Genomic DNA, 26618 nt, shown 5'->3' on the forward strand with positions numbered 1-26618 from the left:
ACACGTCCATTGTTAGTAGCATGGGACTATGTGGTTATGAGTGACGGATGTGCTTTCTATTCATTGTAGCATTTTGATGTTAGTATCACCCCTTGCCTGGAGTTTTCCTGCTTCATGGGGTCTCCTCCACCTTGAATGCCTTTCATCCTCTTCTTAAGCATTCTCCCCATTCACTGGTCTGTGTATCCTCCCTAGCTGCTTTCAAGACACAGATTGTGAAACACTTCGCTGTCTAGCTATTTGTGTGTGTGTCTTTTTGTTTTGTTTATATTTACTTCTTTTTCTCCCTAATGCTGGGGATCACTCTACCTCTGAGCTATACCCCCAGCACATATGATTGGTTTTATTTTTTTTATTGGTGCATTGTAATCATCCATAATAGTGGGATTAATTGAATACTCACATCTTATGTTCTCTAAGAAAGCATAAACTGTGCAGTGGCCTCTGGACCTAGAGTTAATCTAATCAGGCATTTAGTCTTTCCAACCTTCCACTTCTCTGTCTGCAATTCATTGTGAATTGTATGTAAACCTAAACTAAACAAACACAGCAAATTTTTTGTTTGTTATTATGCATGTTAAATAATATTATGCATGCTGATGTCTGCAATTTCCTTTAAATGTGTACAAGAATAAGATGGAATGAGGAGTGGATTGAGAGATGGATGGGTGTATGTAATAAAGAAAACGCAGTAAGATATAAATTATAATCTAGATAGTTATAAGTCCTCATTATGCAACTATTTCAATTATTGTGTTTGAAATTTTTCATAATGTTAAAAGAAAAAAAATGAATAAAAACCCATGCACAAAAAGCAAGTATGTTTTCTTCAAGTGTTCTAAACTAAAAGCTTTTTAAGTATTTAGTGTTTTTCCCTAAGTTATATTTTTCTCTTCTTCCCTTCCTTTGGTAAGCCTCAAACAGTAATAAACATGTGTATATATTTTGTATTTGAAGCCAAAAGAAATCGTTTTTCTGGGAAAAGACACTCATATACTTAGAACACATGATTTCCAAGGTTTCTGTTTGTTTTCTAATGAATGCATCACATTGAATGTAGGATGGAAAAACTTCCAAAGTTCTATTTAAAATGTTAAATTTTTATTTAAACATTTAAAAGCTTAAACATCTGTAATATGTTGTTTAGTAATGTGTAACTTGTTTGATTTTAGGCCACTGTAGAAACTTGCAAGAGTTGAATGTCTCTGACTGTTCAACACTCACCGTGAGTATGAGCAGCTTATTCACTGTTGTTTATATTGTGCTTGTTGAATTGGAGAGCCAATATGCAGAGTGCATGGCTGTATGTGCATTGGGGATTGAAAGTGGAAAAAAGCAAACTCTATTAAACTTTGGCAAGAAATTTTACTTCATCTGTACAAGGCTATTATTAATCTTGTAGATGGATGCCCAATGTTGGAGCGTCTGGCAAGTGGAAACTCTTTAATGATTACATAAAAATAAGCTGTGTTTCATGCATATGTGTATGAAGCAGAAAAAAAAAACTGGGCCCCAGGAGAGATGATACACTCATCATAGCAGTTTTCATGACTATCAACAGTCATATCAACAGTAGTGCCGAATATAGAAAAGAACATGTATATTCCTGTCCCCAGTCTTTTCCTCTACTCCCAATTTGTCTTCCATGTTATGAGCACACAATTCTCTTCTAAAAGGCAGATCTGACCACTTCACTTACATCTTCCATCAACTGCACCCTCCTGTTATCTACACTGTTGGATAAGTCAGAGTTCTTTAACATTATAATACCTTGGAGACCCTATGTGTTCTTGCTCTGCCTCTGTTTTCAACCTATCTTGCTCCAGTCCCATGTACACATTAAGAGTCTGTGTGATCCCAAGCCTCTGTTTGAGCTTTCCTTGCTAAATGCTCCAAGTTGCTCTTTGCAGTTTCTCATTTGCTAACCCTATGTTCTTTGCTTGGAATGCCCTTTGCCTTTGTCTTCAAGTGGCACTTTTCTCTTTGACAGGGTTTAAAGTTAATTTTACACATCACCTCCTCTACCAAGATATTACTGGCTCCCAGGGCAGGGTTCACTGCTGATCCTCTGGGTTCCTGAAATAAGTAGTTCTAACCTAGTGTTTATGCCTACTCCAAGGGGCAGGGGAAGTGCCTTATTCTTAGTGATAGTCATAAGCACACAGCGCTGACTTTGATTTCTAATAAATATCCAGTGATGTTTAATAAATGCTACTGTATGCAGATGCCTAGTAGGTAATGATCAACATTAGCCAAAACTTGAGATTCCATCTCTGGTGTACATTTATGTATAAATCTTAAGTAACATTATAAGAGTAAGATCAACCTAAAGAGAAGGTATGAGAAGAGAAGAGGACTTAGAATTGAGCCATGGGGAACCGTGACTTTTAGTGCAGGCAGAATATAATAAGAAGGAATAATAAGAGAAGAAGGTTGAAAATGGAGGTGTATCATAAAGTGAACAAGAGTGAGGAGTATCAGAAAAAAGAGGCCAAAATGAGCAGATAAGGAAAGGACTCAGTGTCATCTCCTGGATTTGAGAGTTAGAAAGTGACTGGTGATTTTTGCTGAAGCAACTTCAGGGGAATATTGGAACAGAAATATAATTATAGCAAAGTGGACAGGAGGTGAGAAAGTAAGGCATTTATCATAAACTGTTCTTTCTAGAAAAGTGATTAAGGTGGTAATAGAAGGAAAATAGGGGCAGGAGAATGGAAACAGGTTTATAGAAGCTGGTGGAAATTCTCCTGAAGCAACCAATGGAGCAAGTCTTTGAGGAGACAGGAGGGCAGAGAATGAAGAGCCTGAGTCTCCTCATTGTGCACAACTCAGGATGAGAGCCAAGTCCCTTGGCACAGGTGAAAAGACTTCATGACGTGGCCTTTTCCTGCTACCCCAGCCTCCTCTTTACAGTTCTTCCTTTCAGATTTCTACTCAAATTTCAATCCTGAATCATCTGAAGTTCCCTGAACATGTCATACTATTTCATTTAATCCTTGAATTCATTTTCTATCTGCCTGAAAGAGTACTCTACTACCCCCATCCTAACCCCAACCTAACTTGCTCATCTTTTAAAGTACTCTCTGTTGGGTCTTTCCCTTTACTTAGAAAAACAACAACAACAACAACAAACCATCATGGAGGGCTGGGGATATAGCTCAGTTGGTAGAGTGCTTGTCTCACATGCACAAGATCTTGGGTTCAATCTCCAGCACCAAAAAAAAAAACAAAAACAAAAACAAAAAAACCACATTATGGAGATATTAATAAATTTATATTGATATCAGTATTAAATTTACCCCAAATGTACAATTTAATAGTTTTTGGTATATTCAGAATTGTGGAATAGTTACTATAACCAATTTCAGGGCATTTTCCTCACCCCTGAAAGAACCCACACACATTAACAGTCACTCCTAATTTTCTCCCAACCTCCCACCCCATGCAATGCCATTCAGTTTTTGACAGGATAAATTTGTCCCTCTCCTGAGTTGCATTTTTGGTCTCAGTACTTCAGCATTTATACTTTTTACTCTATTCAACTTAGTTTTATATATATCCTCTTTTAGAACTGAGAACTCTTTGAAATTCTCCTTCAGTGTTTTTTCCATGAAATTCACCTCCCATTTTTACAGCAAAATATTTTTTCAAAGGAAGGAAGACATTATTTGAATAAATAAAATGTGTACATAAAAATATTAAAACCCCCAGAACTCTTGCACTTCTTACCATGATACACAAATCAAGCATTTATATTAGTTGTTTAGTTTCTGTCTATCAGACCACAGAGAATCTCTCTAGATGAAGTTAGCTAAGTATCTTTTTCAATGGCTTATAATTTAATGTAAAAATACTGCTTTTTCATGTTCAAAAGTGCCCCCAAGAAATGGAGGGATAGACATGTGATAGACAGATAATGTCAGAGGAAAAAAAATTCTATTTTTTCCATACTTTTCCTCCACCAGCAAAGTGAACGTAGGCACCTTTGTTGGGAGATTTTAAATCTTTGCAGACATTCTCCAGATGTCTGCCTGTGGTTTTAATGAGATTGTTTGTACAATGAATTTGTTTTCTCTAAGGGTATACATTACACCTACTATGTTAAAGACATCCAGCTAAGTTTTAGAGGGATTTTTTAAAAAATCAATTTTTAATTCTTGCCCTCTGGGAGCTTCAGTTCTGCACATGACTAAAAAAGATCATATTCTTTGAATTTGGCTTTCTAATAGGAAAGTTAGAACACAATGACTTCTGCATTGAATTTATTAACATCAAAGTCGTGTCCAATTTTGGAGTCTATAAAGGGTTGATAATTTTGTCCAGCTACATTTTACTATTGTTTTTTTTTTTTCTTGGAGACATAGACTGGAAGAAAGGCTTACATTTAAGGAGTTGGGTAACATTCATGCACAGAGCTTTGATTTCCAAGCTTGTCTTATGAAATACATTACATTCAGAAGGATTTGAGTATTGTACTTTGTGGACAAATTCATAAGCTATTCTGCAATGTATGCACTCACACATTTTTGCATTTATGTGTTCAAACATTTGGTGTCTGAGTTTTGAGCTCTTTTAATGGGAATGGGAGTGGTCTGAACTTGCTTAGATGTGCAAGTGCCTCCAGACAGAAAAATGCAGAAAATGGATTACCTCCTCAACTCAAGGGAAAGTCCGATTCCTCTATGGTACATAAGCACACACTGTCCTCCTCCTGATCCTCACATTTTCATTCTCAGTGGCTGTCCTTCTAAAGATGATAAGCAAACTTTCTCACCTCTTCTTGTCCCATCTTGTTTTCATTTAAAAAAATTTTTTTTGATATTTTATTTTTTAGTTGTAGTTGGACATAATACCTTTATTTTATTTATTTATTTTTATGTGATGCCGAGGATTGAACCCAGGGACTCGCATGTGCTAGGCAAGCGCTCCACTGCTGAGCCACAACCCCAGCTCTCTTGTTTGCATTTTAACCAATGTCTTTCAACAAGTGCATAAACACTTTGATTTTTGATTGGTTCACTGAACATTTTGTGTATATTCAAGTATAGTGCCACACATTATGGTTGTTTACCATTCATCTAATTTTATAAATTTCAGTTTAGGGCTTGAAATCTCTGTTTTTCTGTCTCTTTCATTTTACAGTCACACCATTCACTTACCATTTCAATCTTCTGGGGGAAGATTGCTTGAAACTTCGAGATTCTCCCCAACCTTCTCCGGCACTCAATTTCATGCCCACCTTATGCAGAGTCTATATTTTCTTTCAGGTTATCTCAAACTTACTATAAATTTGGTGAAAGTCAGTCCAGCCATTTTAATATGTTCAGTATTACAACCACAGAAACTTTACTACACACACACAAAAAAAAATGTATGTAAATATGGACTAATTTTTAATAAAGCCCAGCTGAGAGGGTTTACTATTCTCATCTTTCAGAATAATTTTATTAAATTATTAAATGGGTCCGTTTTTAATCACTTTTCTGCATGTGAAAAGTCAAGAGCATTTGACATTTGTGTTCAAATTTCTTGTCACAGAATAGAACTTGCAAGGCTTAACCTTTTAATGAAGTGTCTTTGTGATGGATTGGGACTTTCTCAAGAAAGGGAAAAGAAGGGAGTAATGAAGCTTCAAGCAAAACCATTAGTTTCTATTTAATTTAATTTAAACTGATACCAATGAATATGAAGACACTAAGTCTTGCATGTATTTTTCCTGGGGCAGGAAGAGAAGTGATAGATAAGGGAGAAATTGCCAAGCCTGTTAGGGTTTTCATAAGATTCTTCCCTTTGTTTTTTATACAGGATGAAGCAATGAGACACATTTCCGAAGGCTGTCATGGGGTCCTGTATCTTAATCTATCTAACACAAGTATCACTAATAAGACGATGAGACTCCTGCCAAAGTAATGTTTGTGTTGTTTGTATTATCCTCCCCCCGGGCCCAGATTGTTTTGGCATTCCCCAAAAGCAGTGCTCCCTTTACCAACACCTCACTGAAGTGGCACTGCTGTTTTGCTAAGGGACTTCTGCTTTCAAGTCCCCAAGCTGGTGACAGCAATCTTCTCGCTTGGCAGATGCAGTTTGATCAGGGGTATTCTGTCCTGGCCAGTGGTTTTGTCCCTTTTTATAGCAAGGTGCCCAATAGCTTGAATTTGACCTCACCTAGCTCTTTTTGGTCACCCTTTCTGAACAATGAACGTTGGCCCCCAATTCCAGTCTGGTATTGGGAACTCTCTATAATACAACCTAACATCCTGCCTCCCTAGACTTTGAGCACCACTGTCCCAGGTTCCCTGTGCTCTGGCTACCTCTTCAAACCTGAATCTGACAGTTGGTTTTTGACTGTGAACTATTGACATCCCTGGGCATGAAATGTCGCTTCTCCTCAGCCAGCATTTCTTTGGATGAGAAGAGACAGAATAACATAAGAGTTGACAGAGTATTCAAACTTACTACAAATTAATGCCACTCATTATTCTTTATTTGTATTATGGAAAGAAAAATTAGGAAGAGTATACAGCCTCTGGGAGACATTCAAATTTGACTTTGAGAAACATTTCTTAAACTATTGTGAAAGAATAAACTATTTTAGAGCATATAACTTTTTGAGATTCTTTGAAAAACAGCAATGAGACATTTGGAAAAGCTTAGAGAAAATTCTGGGTGGTAATTTTTTTTTTTTATCTTCTGACTGTAACCATTTTCCACAAATAAGCAAACCCCCGAAAAAGTGCCACCATATTTTCCATTTATCCCGTTAATTGAATTACCATGTTTTATTTAGTCAAATCTACGGAAACTTCCCTTTGAATTTTCTCCTAGTACTTTAAACATAGTCTTCCCTTTTCTAGGCATTTCATATACATTTACTTGTTTTGTTTTTTACTCAAATGTGTAATGAATCTAGAACTTATATTATTAGTAAATGAATGAAGCAGATGTTTTGAATCAGGGGTCAACATATATGTTCATATGGCTCAAGGCCTGCTTTTGTATGTAAAAGTGTAAAATTCTTGGTCCATAAGCCAAGAATAGTTTTACACTTTAAGTACTAAATAGCTAATCAGTAATCCAGCCTCATTTATTGACTATGAAGTGGTATCTGGTTCTTCCTTATATACCTAAAACTCTTTTGCAGGCAATAAATTTTTAAAACTCATCCTTTTCTAATATTTAATCTCATATTACATTATGGCCTTGAAGTTGTTGATGTCCATTGTGTCTCTGATGAAAATCCTTTGGAGTGGTATACTGTCATACAGCCCTTTCCATCTCCATGTTTAGTGACTTCTTGTTGATAGCTTGCAATTATTAGTTAATTGGGAGTAATCCACACCATGGAAAATGACAAAATTACAAATCAGTTCTTGATTTATTGTTTCGCCATTGCTTATATTTGAGAATGGGACAGAAAACAACAATTAATAAAAGCAGATTAAATTTAACAGTGTGTCAGGTCTGTAGTAACAATATTGTAAATAACAAAAAATGGAGGAAATACTTATTTCAGTACTTTAAAATTATTAACTGATTCAGCAAAGCCACTACTCATGTCATTGATGGATGAGTGAAGTATGGACAGATATCTTTGTCTAATCCTTAATGTAAATAAATGTACTATAATCCATATGGAGCTAAGTTCATTCCTTGATTGCAACTATTGGTGGGTTGGCTCCATTTGTAAGAGTTTGGTAAAAGTCAGTGAAAGAATCAGTAGTATGTGTGAGAATCAATTAGCCATATGGAATCGACAAAAAAAAAGAATTGTGTTTTATTATTATTTGTAAATTGTGTGTTATTCAACCTTTATAAGATAAGTAAGATATAAAATTTTATAATAAACTTAAATGTATTTATATGCATTTATTTTGGGAGAGCCAGCTGTTTTGTTTACCAAATGAAATAAATTAAACAGATAATTAAATATAAACCAGAAACTGATTTATATTTTTATAATATTTAGTTTTCCTATCAGGAACATAGTTTATTATTATTTTTTCAAAATTCTTAAGTCTCTCAATACAATTTTATTTGTTTACATAGGTTTTATTTTGCATGAAAATTATTCTTAAGAGTCTTTTAAATTGTTATTGAGAATGGTAGTCTTTCTGATTATATTTTCCAAATGGTCACTTTTGAACTTCAATATGAGATGCAGATATTTTTTAAACTTTTTATTTAATTAATTTCTTTCCTTTTAAAAGAAAATGATCAGGGCTATAAAATTATTTCTATATAAATATACAAAATTATATAAAAATAAAGATAAATATATAAAATTATTTATAAATAAGATTTTGGGCAAAGCCCACAAGATTTGGTAAATATTATTTTCATTTTCTAAACAAACTAGTCTATATTTGCTTTCCTCTTTGACCCAAAAATTATTTAGAAGAGAATTTTTGGTCTAAGTGGTTGACATTTCTTTGATTAAGGTTCTGTTTTTAATTATGCACTGTAGTCAAGAAATGTGGACTGAATTATTTCTACTTTTTAGAATTTATTGAGATTTCTTGGTGGACTAGTTATAATCAATTTCAACAAATCATCTATGAATGTTTAAGATAGTTTCTTTTTGAGAACAAAATTCCGTGTATATGTGTGCATATATACAGATACCTTCTTGATATGACATGGTAGAATAGTGATATATTAGTGGCTTATTACAGTCAACCTTCTAAATTTATTTTGATGTTATTTTATTTATTAAGATTCATAAGTATCACATTTCAATATAGATTATAGCTTTTATTCACACGAAGTGATATTCTTTTTCCTGGTTGTTTCTTTGTCATGAATTCTTTTAAATCTACTATTAAATAGTCACCTTTGTTTCCTTTCACTTGTCCTTTTTGTGGAAAAACTGTATATATTCCCATATTTTTAACTTTTGTGTTATTGGGTTATAGATTTGTTTCTTATATGCAGCACATAGTTAACATTGCATTTAAAAAATTTTTCCTCTTTGCCTTTTAAAGAAGACAGTTTAAAAGATTAATATTCTTGTAAAAATTGAGTGTGAGGTCTTTCTTTTACCATCTTTTTTTGATTTTTCTATTACTGCACTGTACTCAGTGTTTCTATATCTACTTTTAAAACAAAAGTGTTTAAAAGGTATTATACATTCTGTTAATCATGACTTTTGCTAATCACTTAACTTTTAATATTGATTTTTAGTGTTTTACATTTAATATCATAATCATAATTACAATTACTATGTAACCCCAACAAGTTAGGCCATTTATTGGAACTGCTCTTCTCCCACAGATTCCTTATTCTTTAGTTCTTATTTTTGATTCATCCTATGATGACCAGAGATATAATTTTAAAAACTCTTTTCTTAGGAAAGATGCATGATTGTTAGAATTTCAGCCATTGATCTCTGAAAAATGACTGTTATCTTAGAAGATAAACAACAACTTCTCCTGGTATATGATTATTCAATCATATCCCTTATTTTATATTTAAAACTCTTAGGTGTTGCTCTATAAACCTTGATGTTTCAGATGAAAGAGAAGTCTAAAAGCCAGCATGATTTTTTTTGTTAGAGAAGGCAAGCAGAGGGCCAGAATTAAGGGCCCTCCTTTGTAACTTATTTTTTTCTACCAAGATGTTTCCAAGAGTTTCTTTTTCTGTGAGAAATTAAAGACATTTTCCAAGCTTAATTGTGTTCTTTTAATTAATTTTTCCTGGAACATGGTAAACTTTTTGAACATTAAAACTTGAACTTTTTTTCTCAGCCCAAGAAGACAAAATTCTCTTTAATGCTTCTATTCATTTGTTCAAGGTTCATCTTAAGAATCCCCTTTTATTTTTATATTTATTCCTGTTCTTCGAAGCTGCCATATTTTTTCTCACAATTTTTGTCTATCTATGTAGTTCATTGCATACTGCTTTTTCTATATCAGTAATTCTTAAAGTACATGCCAAAGACAGCGTGTTCAGGCAAATATTTAAATCCTGGATGGGGTGGTGGGTCAAAGGTTGTACTGATTTCTGTGGCATAAATTTTAAGCCATAACAAGATGTCATTTAATGTAAACTTGGGAGATGTTAAAGTTCAACTGGAGCTGGCACAAGCCAGCTCCAATAACATCACTGTGGGAGGCTCCCCATGAGGATCCCCAAGACCCTTGCAGAAGTTTTTTAAGGTCCTCTATCTAATCCTTTGATTTAGAATTTCATTCAGGACTTTTCTTTAGACATTCCATACTAAAGTATATAAATATAATTACGTATATGTATATATGAATCTCTGTTTCTCTACCTGAATATATGTGTTAATATGTATATAAATTATTTCTACTTTTTTATATTTTATTCAGATTTCTACGTAGAATAGTTTAGTAACGGTACATACATAATAGTATAGAGAGAGAGAGAAGGAAGAAGAGAGAGAGATACAGACAGAAAGAATATTATAAAATCCATATATGAAAAACTGAATTTAGAAAGTAGATGATTTGAGAGTGGTTTATATCACATTACAAATTAAGTTCTATTCAACTTAAAAATATTTCTCCAATCATATATTTAGATAACTTTTTTCTCTTAGGGAAATTTAATATAATATTCTAGCTATGCATAACTCCTTAGGGATGTTTGTTTTACAAATAAAACTATACTTTATTGGGCAATAGTTAGAAAATAAGAATTTTATTTAACTTCTAGTTCTTGCCATTAAAAGAATGTTATGCAAAATAAATGCTTCTTAATACTGATTTTTTTTGGTCATATGGAAAAAATATACACTGACTTATCTATGACAAAAATATATTTCGTAATGATTTTCTATTTTTTGCTGTTTTCCATTGTTTCAAATGTGCTTGGATATGCAAAAGTGTTCTTTAAACTATAAATAACCAGAGAAATGGTGGTTGTTGCTGCTGTCATTCTCTTTTCATGCCTTTAGTACTTCTTTCCAAAGAAATCATTTGCCAGAGGAAAAATATAATTTGTTTGGCCTTTTTGGCCACACTGATTTGTCATCTTTTATTTGAATTTTTTGCCTCACTTCTTTGGAGACTTGCTTAATTTTCTAAAGTTGAAACTGAGGGCTGCCCACAGTCCATGCCCATTTCAGGAAATTTTCCCCCTCTATTATTTCCTGAATTCAACCCTTTGTAGTCATTCCTGTTGTCACAACCTAGGTGGCACTCTCAGCTCCTTATTTGGCACAGCATCCTGCTGGTCCCACCTCCTGTTTTTCTTCCCTACAATCTGCCCTACTTTGTGCCCCAAGAAGGATCATACTAGAACACTCTTCTTATTGTGTCTACAACCTTCCTTAACTATCTCTTAACATTATCCAGTCAAACGAACCTGCCTAAGTTTTCCAAGAGAAGCCCTTAATTCTGGCCCTCTGCTTGCCTTCTCTATAGCTGGAAAACCTTTCTGCTTCTCTTTGCTAATCCTTAGCCTCAAGTCATGCCATCTGCCCGAAGTGCAGTGTTTTCTCCTCTCCCTGCATTCTAATAGCCATATTCATTCACTTATTCATCACATATTAACTAACTACTATGTACATATGGTTGGTAGTACAGTCATTATGATCTGTGTTCTCTGCACTCCCCATTCACCTTTTTTTTTCTTTCACTGTGTCAGCCATGCTGACCTCTAACTCCTGGGCTCAGGTAATCCTCCCACTTCAGCCTCCCAAGTAACTGGGACTATTGGCATGGACCACCATGGTTGGCTTGATCTTTGTCCCTTAATATGCTGTAGTGGAGTGGTGTCTAATTATTTTTCATATAGATGAATCGATCCTTTCTTTGGCTTGAAACTTATTGTCAGGGGTTATCATTTTTACATACCATTTCTTATTGTCAGGGATTATATAGAGTACCCATGAAAGTGGGGCAGACAGAGTAAGCCCTTGTCCTGTCTGAACAACCTCAAGTTCACCCTGTAAGAAAGAGTCTGTATCACTCTACTTAGATTTTCTGCAAAATTCTATTTCTTGAACCTGCCTCTGTGAAACTAAAGAGCCTAACACTCCACTCTAAAGAATCCACATGCAAATTATCTCTTTTACAAACTTGGTCTTGTCTTAGTGATTTTTAAGAGAACTTTTCATTAAAATACATAATTTTACATTCCTCAGGTATTAAAGATTTAAAGTCAAAACACTTCAATTCTTCATAGGAAACAAAGCCAGAAGAAAGGAGGAAAAAAATAATCTCTGTAGTTTCTACAAGAATTGTAGTTTATTACATATAGTTGTAGCAGAAAAATAAATAAACCACAAAGAGAAAACCCATCCCCCAATATGAAAAACTTAAGTTATTGAATAATTAGGAAAAGATTTTAAAAGATTGGAAACACTATGCCTCAAAACGAAGTTAGAGTTGTCAGATAGTCTCTGCTGGGAAAAATGTTGAACCAGACCTTACTCATGAAGGAGACATATTTCTTTGCCAAAATCCTTAATAAAAAGTATCACTATTGCATAAAATTTGCCAAGTGTGATTTCACTATTAACTGATATTTTTCCCATCTCCAGTAGCTTTAAGTATGCCACATGTAAATCCCTTGACAGCTGTATAGGGCCATTCTAGATTCCTGTACTTTGCTTGCACACTCAGGGTGGTTTTCATGAGGTTCCATTTTGAAGACAGCCATCCAAAGCCATTCAGCCTAGGAACTTATTTAGGAACTTATCTTTTTTCTAAACTGGAGATTTTCAACCTGGGGTCAGTGAACCCCCCCGCCCCCAGAGGATCAGGGATGAAATTTACAGGGTCCATGTATTTTGAAGGGGGGTGGGGAATTCTCTCTTATTTTCATTAATCTCAAACTGAAATGTAGATTAAAAAAATCAGAGTAGTATTAGCAGCTCTTGGGACTTTTTTTCCCCACATAAATGTAATACAGAAGAAAGGAGGAAAAAATACACTCTTCTCATGTTATAGTTGTTACACATATTTTGAAATACCACTGACACTCATCACTACCTCACAATCATAGTAGTTATTAGAACTACCACTAGCTCTTGTTATTTAATTTATTAATAAAGAAGCACATATATTACTGTTCTACCCATTTGGTTTTAAAAATGTTTTGATAATTAGATATTTCAATATAATTGGCTGCTTTTTAATCTTATGTATTTTGTTTTATGAATTAAAAAACATTATACTAAGAAAGAATCTTAGACCTCTCTAGACTGCCAATGGTGTCTATAACAACAACAACAAAAAGCCCCTTCAATTCTCATTTTTCTTACTTGTTAACTGATGACATGGATTTAAGTAAATAGAAAAATAGGCTTGGGCCAAGGTGTAGACTCAATGTGACATCCCCTAAACTGTTGAAATCATCTATAAGCACCACTCTTGTCAGATAAGTATCTATGCCATTAAATGGAAGAAACAGTACAAACTCCATAAAAACTTACTGTGTGGTTTTTATTTGGGGGTAGTAGTAGCAATCAAAACAATGCATATATTCTCAAAGCTTCTACAATGTCCCCACTGGTTTTAATTGTCAAAATCGCCCTCAAGCTACTACTATTACATTTGTGTTCTCATTTAATTGCATACTTCTAAAGGCAAAGAGAGGATGGGATTACGTTCTGTGTTACTGAGGGTGAGTAAAGCTTGTGGCCCCACAGTTGGTTAGGATAAAAAAAAAAAAATTAGAGATGAAATTCTTATCACTACTTAGCAGACAGGGAAACAATCTCTGAGAGTTCAGTTGCAGAAAGTATCAGGGCTAGGACTGGAATCTAGTTTGGTCACATTCCACAATCTGGTATATTTTCCGTTGTGTGGCGCTGTCTACCTCACTACTCTTTTCTCCAAATCAGAGATCTGCAGGGTTGTTAGAAGTGACAAACCCCACCCCTATGTTCTTGACTTAGTTGAATCACAGAGTTGAAGGGAGAAGAAGAGAAAGTGGACTTTGGCCTCACTTTTAGTCCACTAGGGGCGGGCCCTTGGGGAGAGGGGCGAGTCTGCAGAGGGTAGCACTGTCTCAGTCTGGGCTTCCCTCTCTCCCTGGCGAAATCTCCTGTATACAACCATTCCTGGAGAAAAAAGTTATGAATCAAATAATTCTCTGTAGAATAGGAATCATTATAATATATAGATGTGTTTTTCAGATTTTAGAACTCTGATTAATAAATGGTCCATACTTTTATATCTTGTTTTCCATTTGGGGGAAGTAGATTTTATTAAATTAATTTGTAAGCTTTTAAGGGGCAGAGAGGCATTTTTCTCCCCACTTTCACATTTGCTGCTAAACTGTTGCAGATCATAAACCAAGAGCAAGTTGTTAATTCCATTACAAAAGCAGGCAGTAGTGGGAGTTCTTGCACTTCTAAAATACACAGAGTGTCCTCAAAATGTGAGCCCTTACACAGTAGTATAAGCTCATCCTAATTATTCTCCTTTTTTTCTGGAAGCTCTCATTTTGGTCAATGGGGTAATGCCATGTTTCATTTGCTTCAACTCTGTAAGATTGAGAGACTCTGATACAGTTTTTATCTTTTTTATGTATTGCCCACTCATTTGCAAGCTGTTCTTCTTAACCTATGTTTCAGTTCTGTGTAGCAATGTCTTTTTTTTACAATTTTTAACTGTAATAATAAAACTGTTACTTATAAAAGCATGCATATTTAAGTCTATGTCTATATTTTTCAAACCAATAACTTATCAGATCCATTTAAAGAGACTCTTATGTTCTGTTTTGCCTTCTTTCCCAAATCCTCACTCTCACAGAACAGTTCGAAGTTTGTCTTTGTAGACATTTTTTTTTCGTATTATTTTGTTGCTCCAAAGCTAAAACCTAAAAACAACAATAAAGCAAACCCTCACTTTTGGTTTCAAAAACAAACTAACTTCCAAACAATATGAATGCAATCCCCCTCCCCCACATTGCCCAAAAAAGCTTTATCCCAGTCAACTTTCTTAAAAATCTAGCCAAATATTTTTTTATTCAGTTCATTTAAAATGTAATTATGCATTATTTGCTATAAAGGTCTCCTTTAATTATAAGAAGAGAGTGAACTATAGAGTTAAACTGTTGAACCATCTGCAAGGAGAAAAAATTAATCTACAGTTTTAGTTCTCTTTGTCATAGTGGCTTAAGAAAGATGTGAGAAAGCAGCTGAAGTATAATTCTTTTCCTTCCTCTCTTTTCTCACTCTGTCTTTTCAGACACTTCCACAACTTACAGAATCTTAGTTTGGCTTATTGCCGAAAGTTCACGGACAAAGGTTTACAGTACCTGAATTTAGGGAATGGATGCCACAAGCTCATCTATCTGGACCTTTCCGGCTGCACCCAGGTTTGTCTTTTAGTCTTCTCTTTCCAGCAGCAGGCGATGTCCTCCGGAGCACAGGCTGCATCCAGCTCTCATGTTATACTAATGCTGTGCACGGTCCGCAGCACACTCTTCAGAGGTTTTAAATTACATGGCCACAGCTGCTTAAATTTTCCCCAGGATCACTACTATAGGCTCTTGGCTTCCTTCCACTAGAGTGTCACATCGACAAACAGGCAAAGCTCATTGGATGATGAAACAGACCTCTTCTGTGGAGATACTCTGAACACAATTCTAAGACCAGAGTCCAAATCTTGAAAACTTAAAGTTGCTACTCAGATACAAACAAAGGAAAACCTTTGGGTGAGAATTTGCACAGAATTCCTGAAAAGCTAATAAACTCCAGCAGTTTTTTATTTGTTTGGTGGGGGGTGGGGGGGTAAAATCCCACAGGGGATGCATGTGAGGAAGGAAATGTAACAATTGCAATTTTAAAAATTGCATTACATTCTTGGGTTCTACGTGGAAAAATATTTTAAGTTTGAGGAAACAGGGTTAGGAATGTTGGGCAGAAAGTAGGGTAAAGTTGTGGAGAACGGACCACGTGCTCTGGAAATAGTTAATGCATCATTGTTAGTTTCTTCTGCTCTAATTTTGATAGATCTAAGCCATAATTTTTTAACTTATTTTCTCCCTGTGTGTTTTCTTGGTATTGGTATCGTAGTCTGTTTCTTATTCCATATGAACAACATAATAGCACAGGTAAGAACTAGCTGAGATATTGATGTCTACCATTTATTGAGTTGTTACTATATGTCAGGCACTGGGTTGAGTGCTATACAGATAAGATTTCCTCCTCGTAGAATGTGGCGAAGTTTGTATTTATTATTTCTACTTATAAATGGAGTGGTTGACTAACCTAAGGTTGCACAGCTGGTGAAAGCTCATGACACTGGTACAATTACAAACAACTTTGGTGGATACCAAGCAGGCAGACCATGGTTTCTTGATATATTGGATATAGGGGAAAGGAGGGGATGATATTAAACTAGTATTAAGAATGTCTAGATTAATTTTCTCTAAAACTTGTCCACTGATGTGTAGCTTGCTAAGTGTCAACATAGACCACACTTGACTACCAGCTTGGCTGAATTTGAGACAGTCTTCTTTCTGACCTCCTTTTTCTTAGAGCATTCCCTTTAGAAAACTTGAAATTGTAAGAATTTGAAAGAATGACATTCTTTCTCTGCCTGTTTTGAGATGTAAATCTTTTTTACAAGCAAGAAACATCTTGCTTTTAAAAAAGCAAGGACTTGGGAGCACTCCCTTTGATAGATAATCATCAAAGAAGATAGTACCCTATCTTCCAGTTTCTGTGGGAGGATAGAAGCCTAACTTTGCTGGGCACCAGTTAGCAAACACAGATGGCCTATTCATAGAGGAAAATATTTGCAAATTCAGAGATAAGGTAATGTGCTTGACAAATTCCATTAAGCAACCTCCCTTCAACCATAATTCCTCTGGTGCTTTTATACTAGCTTACTCCAATGCTGAAGACCCTTCCTACAGTATAAATTGCTTCCTTATTTATCTCCATTCCCACAAGCTTATTGAAGCAGCAGCAGCAGCAGCAACAACAACAACAACAACACGCACACATACACACCCTAGGGATAAATAGTTTTAGACACATAAAATTCTCAAAGGTTTCATGTCTGTTATCCATTACCCAAATATGCATGCAAAACATACATCAAAACGTACATAGTTTACCTTTACATTTTGAGCCAATATTTACAATTTTGGAGTTTCTCTCTCTCTCTCTCTCTCTCTCTCTCTCTCTCTCTCTCTCTCTCTCTCTCTCTCAATCTCTCTCTTTCTCTTTCACACACACACACGACTTTTTAAAAGGAAAAACTAGCTGAATTGGGCCTGCACCCCATGTGACAGCAACAGGCTGGAGCTGAGTCAGCCTCACCCTCGTGAAGTGGACCTTGTTCTCTTTAGAGTGCACTCCTCTCATCTGCTCAGCAAAATCCATGCATGCATTTATATCTATAATGTAACTGCTTAATTCATTGCCTGCCTGAATTCGTCAGTATTTAAGTTTGGTCTAAATGTGTAAAGAGGAGAATTCTTTTCCTAGTTGTGCCTTAATTTTGTATCATTGCACAAAACAATGTTAATTTCTTTCATTTACCAAGTTTCCATTTTCGTTTGTTTAATTCAGTAGAAATTTCACTCATGGTGTCAAGCACTGTTTTAGGCACTGGGAATTGAGCCATATGAGCCCAATTAGACCCACTGGAAATCAGAAATGAGCTTGTTATGAACCACACAGATCATAGTAACAGCCATTGCTATTGCTTCACAAAGGACCTGTGAAGCTTGTAGGTTACTGCTGCTGAGGAACTTCTCAAGTCCTGAGAGGAGGCTCCAGCACCCACCTCCCCAATTCTGAGCTCAAAGATTTTGATGATTTGCAGATTTTTAAGGCTTTCCCCTCTAAGTTAGAGGTTCTATCTTGGAAACTAAAATCTACTTTCTAAGTTTGGAGTTTTGTACTTGCAAGTCATGTGTTAATATAGCTAGCCAAAGAGAAAGGCCCTAATAAGAAAATGACTTGAGAAGAGAAGCTTTGGCTGGTGTTTGTTGAGTGCCTGCTGTATGCTGGGCACAGTGATGGGTAAAACAGCATTACTGTCCTTTAGGAGTTCAGGATTAACATAAAATATGCCAAGGATGAAACTTTAATATAGTCATTGCTGCCCTGAAAAAGGAAAAAAATATTTATACAATATTGTGAAAGAATTGTTACCAGACTTGTTGGAAAAAATAATAGATGATGGAGAGCTGCAAGGACAAAATCAATGACATATGTTTTAGAAATATTCTTCACTCTTTGGGAATTATGAACACTCCAGGTACATGAAGCAATGTCACTGATTTCTAACGAATGCCAGCATTTATGCATTCACCTGCATACTGTCATCCCTTGTGAGGTTGAGATAAGCTTCTCTTCACTTTCTTTTGCTTCAAAAACTCTCCCCTGTACTTGACCTCAAAGCAGGGGAAGGCCCCTTTGTCATTAATCCTGGCAAACTTCTAGTCTTACACTAGTCACCTTGAATTATCTTTTCTTTCAGAGCTGGAGTGCTCTGAAAGAAATTTTCTTTATAGTGTTTTTTCAGAAGAAGGAGGAAAATGAGATTTATTTTATTAAAAAAGACTGATTTAAAAAATAAATTAGTTGAACAAATTTAATTCATTTCCTTTTATATTTATCATTCCTTCAGTATTTTAGTTTTAAAATACTAGCTTATGACAAAAAAAGTTTTAATAACATATTTAAACACAACTTGGAAAGCACTTTTAGAGACACAAATGATTTTATCATATAAAGAAAGTACCCTGTCCCTGTGCGCCTTAGTTATCTATGGCCTGGGAGACATTTGGCAACAGTGAGTTCATTGATTTTGATCTCTACTTGAAGGAATGATATGTGGTCTGACTCACGGTAGACATTTGTCAGATGTTTATTGGATACCTCACTTCATGTTTAGTTCAATAAGTGAAACTAATGATCATTGTTTGAGATGATAATTTTCCTTCTCATATCATACTTTGCTTCAGGGTGCCACTCCTCTCCCATCCCATATGGTTCTGGGGGGCTGTCATTCATAGCACACTCAGAGCAGCACAGCAGGGTAATCCAGAGCACAGGTTCTGGGTACCTGCATGTTAATCCTAAAATTGCCTTTTATTAATTATGGAAATGATGCAGTATATCCCACTGTGTACCTAAGTTTCCTTATCTATGAATGGAAAAATACTAATACCTACTTCTTAAATGTGTTATGGTAATGAAATGATTTGATATAGTTAAGATGCTTAGAACAGTGACTGGTACATACTAAGTACTTAGTCACCTTAGCTACTATTACTATATTTCTGGTATAATTATGTTTTTCATGGCTACTGGTCATTTGGTCCAGGCCTAGCTGATCATAAATTGTATCCCCAATGGCTGGAATTTGTCCAGGGAGGTTATGTGACCCTAGCAGAGCCATTTAGAATTTTCCAGGTACTTAAAATTGGGGGAATAGATTCTGTGCTCCCTGAAGTTACAGAGCCTGGAGCATGTAAGTTGAAGCTGCTTTGTGGTTCTCTTCCTCAGCAACACGGGAGACAAATTTTATCTGCAGTGGAAGAGAATGAAGCCATCACAAAAAAGCCAGTCTTTGAGGGGGAGATGATGTGTTTGAGGAAAGGTAACAGGTTGTTTAACTGACCTTTTGGTTGGAGGCTCCTTTTTAAAAAAATTTTTTTTTCTTAGTTGTAGTTGGACACAATACCTTTATTTTATTTATTTATTTTTATGTGGTGCTGAGGATTATAACCCGGCATCTTGCACAACCCCAGCCCCTGGGGGCTCCTTTTTTTCCCTCTTCTACTTAGTCTAGCTTATGTTGGGTTCCCATTACTGCAACTAAAAGAAATGGGTACAACTCTGGCAAGGGTTTCATTCTTATTTGGCTTTCAGTTGGTGTTAAAAAGAATATTTATGGGGTTCAGGTTGTGGCTCAGTGGTAGAACGCCTGCCTAACATATATGAGGCACTGGGTTCAATCTTTAGCACCACATAAAATAAATAAATAAATAAATAAAGTTTAAAAAACCAGTATAGATTTAAAAAAAAAAGAAGAATAATATTTCCAGTTGGGCTTTATGGATCGCCTTGTTCAGGAATAAAACTAAAGTTTAAAAGAGAAAGTCGTGAAGGTTTCTCATGGCTTTTCACATACTCATATTCTATAACCTAAACAAAGTTGTTGTTTTGAACATGTTTGTGACTGGCCACAAAGCAGTCCTTATCACTTCAGAGACTGATTAAATCTGCTTTCTGTTTTTCTGGTGGTTGGGACCTAATAAACAAATAAACTTCTCTAATGAATTTTTTAAGTGAGTTTTGCCATACTAAGTTTTCCCAAAATATAACATATAGACAGAAAAATGGACAAAGTACTATGAGCATTCATGTACATGTGTTTTGGTGAACACAGCACATATTTTTGTTGTGGGTACACAGAGACTTCAAATGACTGAATGGTCAGGTGTATGTATGTTCAGCTTTAGTTGATATTGTTAGTTTTCCAAAGTGGTTGTACCAATCCTAGTGACATTTTAATGTTTTGGAAAATAATAGAGATGTGATTTCTGCAGGAAGGCTGATGCTGCAGCTCCTCATGCTTACTCCCCATATTTATCCACATCATTTATTTTCACAGCAACACTATTATTAAAGTGTTTTACAAGAGGGGTAGGAGAACAATTTTCAAACCCAGCCAGAGTGGGTTTCTGTGCTGAGCACTCTTTCTTCCTCAGAATCTAGCAGTAAGGATTTATATCATCTTATATTCTCTTTCACAATAAGTAGTTTCATTACATTTCCCTTTTCAAATATTCTTATAAGACTGCCAGAACCCAATAAGGAGCTCCTATTGGTGACTATTTTCAATAAAAGAAATTTTAAAAAGATAAGTTTAAGACTTTTATGTTTCACTGAGCATAGTGACACAAGAGGCTGAGGTAGGAAGATTGTAAGTTTGAAGCCAGCCTAAATAACTTAGTGAGACCCTAAACAACTCAATGATACTGTGTCTAAAATAAAAAATAAAAAGGACTGGGGATGTACTCAGTGGTAAGTGCCCCTGGGTTAAATCCCTAATACTATAAATAGTAAATAAAATAAAATAAAAATTTTGTGATTCTTCTGCAGTGTTGTACAGTGGAGAAAAAAATATTCAAGAGAAGAAGTATGACTAGGGATTTCTATTTTATTTCATATTGGATTTCTTTTGTTAATTTTAGAATTTAGGTACCAAGAACACATTTACTCGTATTTCTCAGTTCAGGCATCATCTGTCTCTGCAGGGTGCTGCTCTTGTTTTATTTATTTCCTTCTTTTCCCTCCCCCCATCCAGGCCACTCCTCTGATCTGTTTTATGTATTTCCTAAAATCTCTGTGTATTCTAATATTCTTATACTGTTGTTCTCTGTGTTAGCATTTTAAGTCTCATAAATTATGTTATGCCAAAGTTCTTGTTTCTTACTTCTGACAATATTACTGAAATTACTTGATTAAGTCATCTCCTCTTCTTTCCAACCTCAAAATCAGAGAGAGCCCTTGGGTTCAGTCCTTGGTTCACTTTCCTTTTCAGGCTACATCTGCTTCTTTGAGAATTTCATCCTATCTTGTATCTTTTTATCACCTACAAAAATAAGCATATATATATATGTGTGTGTGTAAATGTATATATATACACATGAACATATAAAATCATATACACATATACACTTATATATTTGCATACATATTTATGTCCATATGCATATCTACATACATATTTGTGTATAATTTATGTATATAGAAGTTTATTGTATACTTTATAATCTCATATATATGAAAGAAGTCCAACCCAAACTTCTTTCTCAAATTCTGGACTCATACCTTAAAAAAAAAAAAAAAAGTCTAAAAATAACTCCTTGCTCCACCACAGCCTTTCCCATTTTAGTTAATGGTAGCTGCATCTTTATAATTGCTTAGGCCAAAAATTTTGGTCATCTGTTATATATTGAATTGTGTGTTCCCCCAAAATTTATATGTTGATATCCTAACCACCAGTACCTCAAACACAGGTCACTGCAGATGCAATTAGTTAAGATGAAGTCATCAAGTGTGGGCCCATAATCCAATATGATTAGATGTCCTTATAAAAAATAAAAATTAGACAAGGACTCAAGCATACAGTGAGAACATTGTGAACATGAGGACAGTCACCAAGAAGAGAGGTCTAGGAACAAATCCTTTCCTCAGAGCTCTCAGAAGGAGTCAAATCTATGGACACCTTGATCTCAAATCTCAAGCCTCCAAAACTATGAGAGAATGAATTTCTGTTGTTTAAACCCTCCAGTTTGTGGTATTTTCTAATAGCAAATGTCACCCTTTAATCACTTCTTCAACCCCAATTCCTTTCCTTCCAACATCCATTCTGTTAGAAAGTCCAGTTGACTCTTTTTTTAAAAAAATATTTATTTTTTAGTTGTAGTTGGACACAGTACCTTTATTTTATTATTTATTTTTATGTGGTGCTGAGGATTGAACCCAGGGCCTCACACATGTTAGGTGAGGGCTCTATTGCTCAGCCACAGCCCCAGCCCTCCAGTTAACTCTTCCAGCAAAATCCATCCAGGATCTGACCACCTCTCAATGTCTCTACAGCCACCACTCCAGTCCAGGTGGCCCTGTATAAGTGTGCTCTCATCACAGTATGTAGAATTATCATTTTGAAACCCAAGTCAATGTCCTTCCTCTGCTCAAATACCTGGCAAGGCTTCCTGTTGACTCAATAAAAGAAAAGCCTTGGAAGGACCTAGAAGGCCCCATGTAATCTGCCTTGTCCTCTAGTTGCCTCTCTGACATCATTTCTCTGACTCTCCTTCCTGCCAACTTTGTTCCAGCCACATTGGCTGTCTTACTGTTCTTTAAAAAAAAGCGGGGGGAGGGGGGGAGCTCCCACCTTAAGGGTTTTTTAGTGGCTGTTCTCCCTGCCTGGAATGTTCTTTCTGCAGATATCTGTATGGTTAACTTCCTCTAAGTCTTTCCTCAACTGTTCCCATGAATAAATGAATAAAAAGGCACAGTTAAAATGCTCCAAAGAGATCCACATTAGTTCAATTCAGAGCTTTCTAAAATAAGTTCATGTTTCTCTCAAAATCCCAAAATGGAAAATGTGGGTAGAATTAAGAGTTTTATTGGAGAGAACAAATCTATTCTATTGTACATGAGAAAGTGCCATTTGGGAGGGTAGTGATTCCTGGTTCTTGTTCCCCACTAACCTCTGCTCTGTTTGTGTAACTCCAAGGAGTCTCCTGTTGCCATTAACTTGGAGTAGCTACTTTCTCTATAGATTCATGTGCATAACACAGAGTTATGGTACTGTGCAGGAAGCTGGGCGTGGAATAACCACAGACATGCTGGGAAGGACAGCTGTGTCCAAGCCAAATTCAGACTGAAACCCAAATGCTCAGAAAGCTACAATTCTGAACATGGAATGGGAGAAGGAGCCAGATGAAGAGTAGGGAATTTGGACCAATGTTCAGGTTTGCACATGCAGCTTCTGAATAATTAAAGGGTCAGTAGGAGAGCTTTCCGTGGGTTTTCTGCCTTTGAGGCCTCCCCCCCCCCCCCCCCCCCCCGCAGCTTTCTTCATTTCCAGTCTCAATTGTTTTACTAGGTTCTTTTGCCCTCTGCCTAGACATCTCCATACCATCCCTCTCTCCTATTCACTATGCTAACTTGAAATTATCCTTTGAGACTCTGCTCAATCATAACCTTCCCGTCTGGGTTATGACCTAGGCATCCTTTGACTATTGCACATTTAATAAGCAGTCTCTACGTATTCAGTGGTCTGCTGCCCTCCCCAGCGTAAGTGCCTTGCTGGCAGGAATGATACCTCATTTAGCTGCATATCGTTATCCTTAGCACATAATACTATTCATGTCAAGGTAGGACTGTGATCAATGTTTGATGAATCAACGAGTGAATGAGACTGCAGAGAATTTCAGGGCATGGCTAGCCAGGTGCTTCAGATGGAAGCACAGGAGATCTGTTTGGTAGGTTAGAAGTTGCCCACCTATTCTGGAGCAGGGTGTGATGATCTCTTCTTGTAAAGGGTTGAGTGTAACATTTCTTCAAACTTGAAGAAGAAAAGAGCCTAGGAAACTATGGAATACAAAGTGAAAGTATTTTTCATCAGTTATATTTCAGTTGCTACACAAAAATAAACAACAGTGAAAACAGACTGCATACCAGAAATGTTCAAATGATTCTAATACTCAGATGCAATAGTAACAGTTTATCGGTTACACTGTTAAATTTCTCTGGGACCCATGAAACTTAAAGGAAGGTTGTGCAAACTGCAAACTGAAAGATTCCAAGGTCATTTCAGTTCGTTCTAGGCTACATGAATTCCAGTCTTCCCTTTCATAGAGGCCGAGCTCATGGAAGGTCTTATTTGTTCACCCCTGGGATTTGTGGTAGAGGTGGGAGAAAGCCACACAGGCATGTCCAGGGACAAGTATACTAGCCAAATTGAATAGAGATTGCATTAGCAAAGTTAGACTGGGAAGGGATTTCCCTTTCTTTCTCTCTCTCACTGTTCTTTCTTTATTCCTCCCTCCTTCTCTCCTTTTTTCTTTCTTCTCATGCATCAGAAGTCAGTGGGATGATGAAAGGAGCCCAAACTGAATTCAGGAGACCTGGAATCTGTCAATCTTACTGTGCCACCGACCAGTTGTGTAACCTTGGACAGTCACTTGTTTTTTTTCTGCCTCACTTCCCTCATCTGCAGCATGGCTAGGCTGGGCTAGATGATCTCTGAGCCTTTTTTTTCAGCTTTAGGATTTTGGTTTCTATATGGTGACCAACCATAACCACAGAAGGAGCAAGACTGGGAGAAAAGAATAATGGATTTTATTTATCAAGGCTAAATTTTGAGTTCTTGTGATATATCTGGGTGTAAATGACAAGAATTACTTGAAAGTAGAAGTCTGGTCCTTGGAATGGAGCTGGGAGTAGAGGTATAGATTTAGGAGTTTATCAATAAAAGTTAATTCTATAGAATAATAAAAGATACTTGTTCAGCTAAACTAGTTTTGAATGAGCAGATTATATATCAAAATGAATTTGTAACATTTAAATTTGAAGTCATAATGCACTTATATTTGATTGATTTCATTTTCCTACATTCTAGGGAATAATAAAGGGAAGGATATTAATATTTGCTGAATCCATAGTGTAAGTACTCTCACCATGGCCTGTTTGAAGTCACCATCTAGAGGTCACTGAACAGGGAGTTGCAGGGAGCTGTGTAGCAGCACACCATTATATAATATTTTCACCATGGAGATACGATAGACATAAATATTCTCAAAAGCACAGATAATGGTAATGTGGCAAAATAAGAGTGATGAGTTTGAGTATGCATTACCTTTGTTTTTAATACAACTTACATAATTTTAAGTTTATATGGTTTAATTTTTAAAGGGCTGTGTTTCACAGCTGACTTATGCAGTTCCTGAAAATTAAACAATCAAAAATTTTAACATTCAAATTCAACTTATACTCACAAGTAGCATGAGCTAAAATAGGGGAGTAACTTGCTTAAGATCACACAGAAAATGTCTAGCCAAGGTTAGAACCTCCATCCATCTAATACTAAAGACCAGACAGTTAACCACTAGACTATCATTTGAAGTGCTATATTGCATATCATGAAAAAAATATTCATTTTGGGTTTGAAAAATACGATGTAGTCTTAAGTGTCATTTAATAAGGAGTTCTAGTGGAAAATCAGTCAGAAAAAAAATCACAGTGCCATTTCTGCTGTTTTGGCTCAGTTCTTGTACCTCATTTTCCCTTTTAAAGGGATGCTTTAACATAGTCCTTTGTGAACCACACTTCAACTTGTGTTGAAAAAACTTGTAGAATCTATGAAAACTTTTTGATCCATCTTGTAAATAAGATGTGTGAATTTAAATGGTTTTTATAATTAGTTTGAACATAACTCTATGCTGAATCTCACCATCATGTGTATCCATAAGACACTAATTAAAAAAAAAAAACGATAATAGTGGAAAGATCAATAGAATAGAGTAAACGGAATAGGGGGATGGAGAAGGGTAGGAAAGGAGAAGTACCAGGGACTGAATTAGAGCACACTGTATTCATGCTCTTATGATTATGTCAAAATGAATCCTAATATTATGTATAACTAAAAAGAACAAAAAAATAAAAATAAAGAAACAAACACCTATTGTTTAACATCCCGAGCTTAATATAATCTCTTTGTAGTCAAGATGTATAAAGATTTTTATTATATTAAGTAGCAAAATTGAAACATCTGGTATCAATTTTTAGATCTTGAAGAATCAGATGACAAAATGATGAGTCTCAGAAGAGTAAGATCATGTTTCCCACTCCTGAAAAAAAGATTTGAAAAAAATGCTTCATGTTTTCTGAAAACCATACTTACTTAAATGTCTTCTCTGTTCCCTATCTTGGGAAGTGACTTACACACAGAATTTCATGAATTGTTCTCAAAACTGTTTTGGTCTTTGGACCTGGTGAAGCATGTGGTAGCTGTAAAGCCACCTGCTACTCTAGTCAAACTTGCTACTCTAGCTTTGTGGCTCATTGTGTTGCAAGAAGGAAGTATAACAGGATTGTGATTCAATTTTTAAAGACATGAAGCTTCATTATAATCCACGGGAAGCTCTGAGCTATTTGG

At 35.7% G+C, this 26618-nt stretch overlaps 2 protein-coding genes across 3 annotated transcripts in view; one reads left to right on the plus strand and one right to left on the minus strand.

The window, feature by feature from the left end:
• Positions 1-15535, minus strand: part of Lrrc17 (leucine rich repeat containing 17) — a 31192-nt gene extending 15657 nt beyond the window's left edge. Inside the window, exons 1-2 of one of the 2 annotated variants that reach the window (XM_071613403.1) lie at positions 15232-15535; positions 3134-3206 (exon numbers count right to left, since the gene is read on the minus strand). The gene's annotated coding sequence lies outside the window, so the exon portion shown is untranslated. The remainder of the gene's footprint in view (positions 1-3133; positions 3207-15231) is intronic. The other variant, XM_027926479.2, reaches the window with a different exon arrangement.
• Positions 1-26618, plus strand: part of Fbxl13 (F-box and leucine rich repeat protein 13) — a 205898-nt gene that overhangs the window by 103466 nt on the left and 75814 nt on the right. Inside the window, exons 10-12 of the mRNA XM_027926292.2 lie at positions 1173-1225; positions 5806-5906; positions 15162-15291. Coding sequence (XP_027782093.1) covers positions 1173-1225; positions 5806-5906; positions 15162-15291 — 284 coding nt within the window. The remainder of the gene's footprint in view (positions 1-1172; positions 1226-5805; positions 5907-15161; positions 15292-26618) is intronic.

This window comes from Marmota flaviventris, chromosome 1 (genome assembly GCF_047511675.1).
Source record: "Marmota flaviventris isolate mMarFla1 chromosome 1, mMarFla1.hap1, whole genome shotgun sequence".
Taxonomy (NCBI): Eukaryota; Metazoa; Chordata; class Mammalia; order Rodentia; family Sciuridae; genus Marmota; species Marmota flaviventris.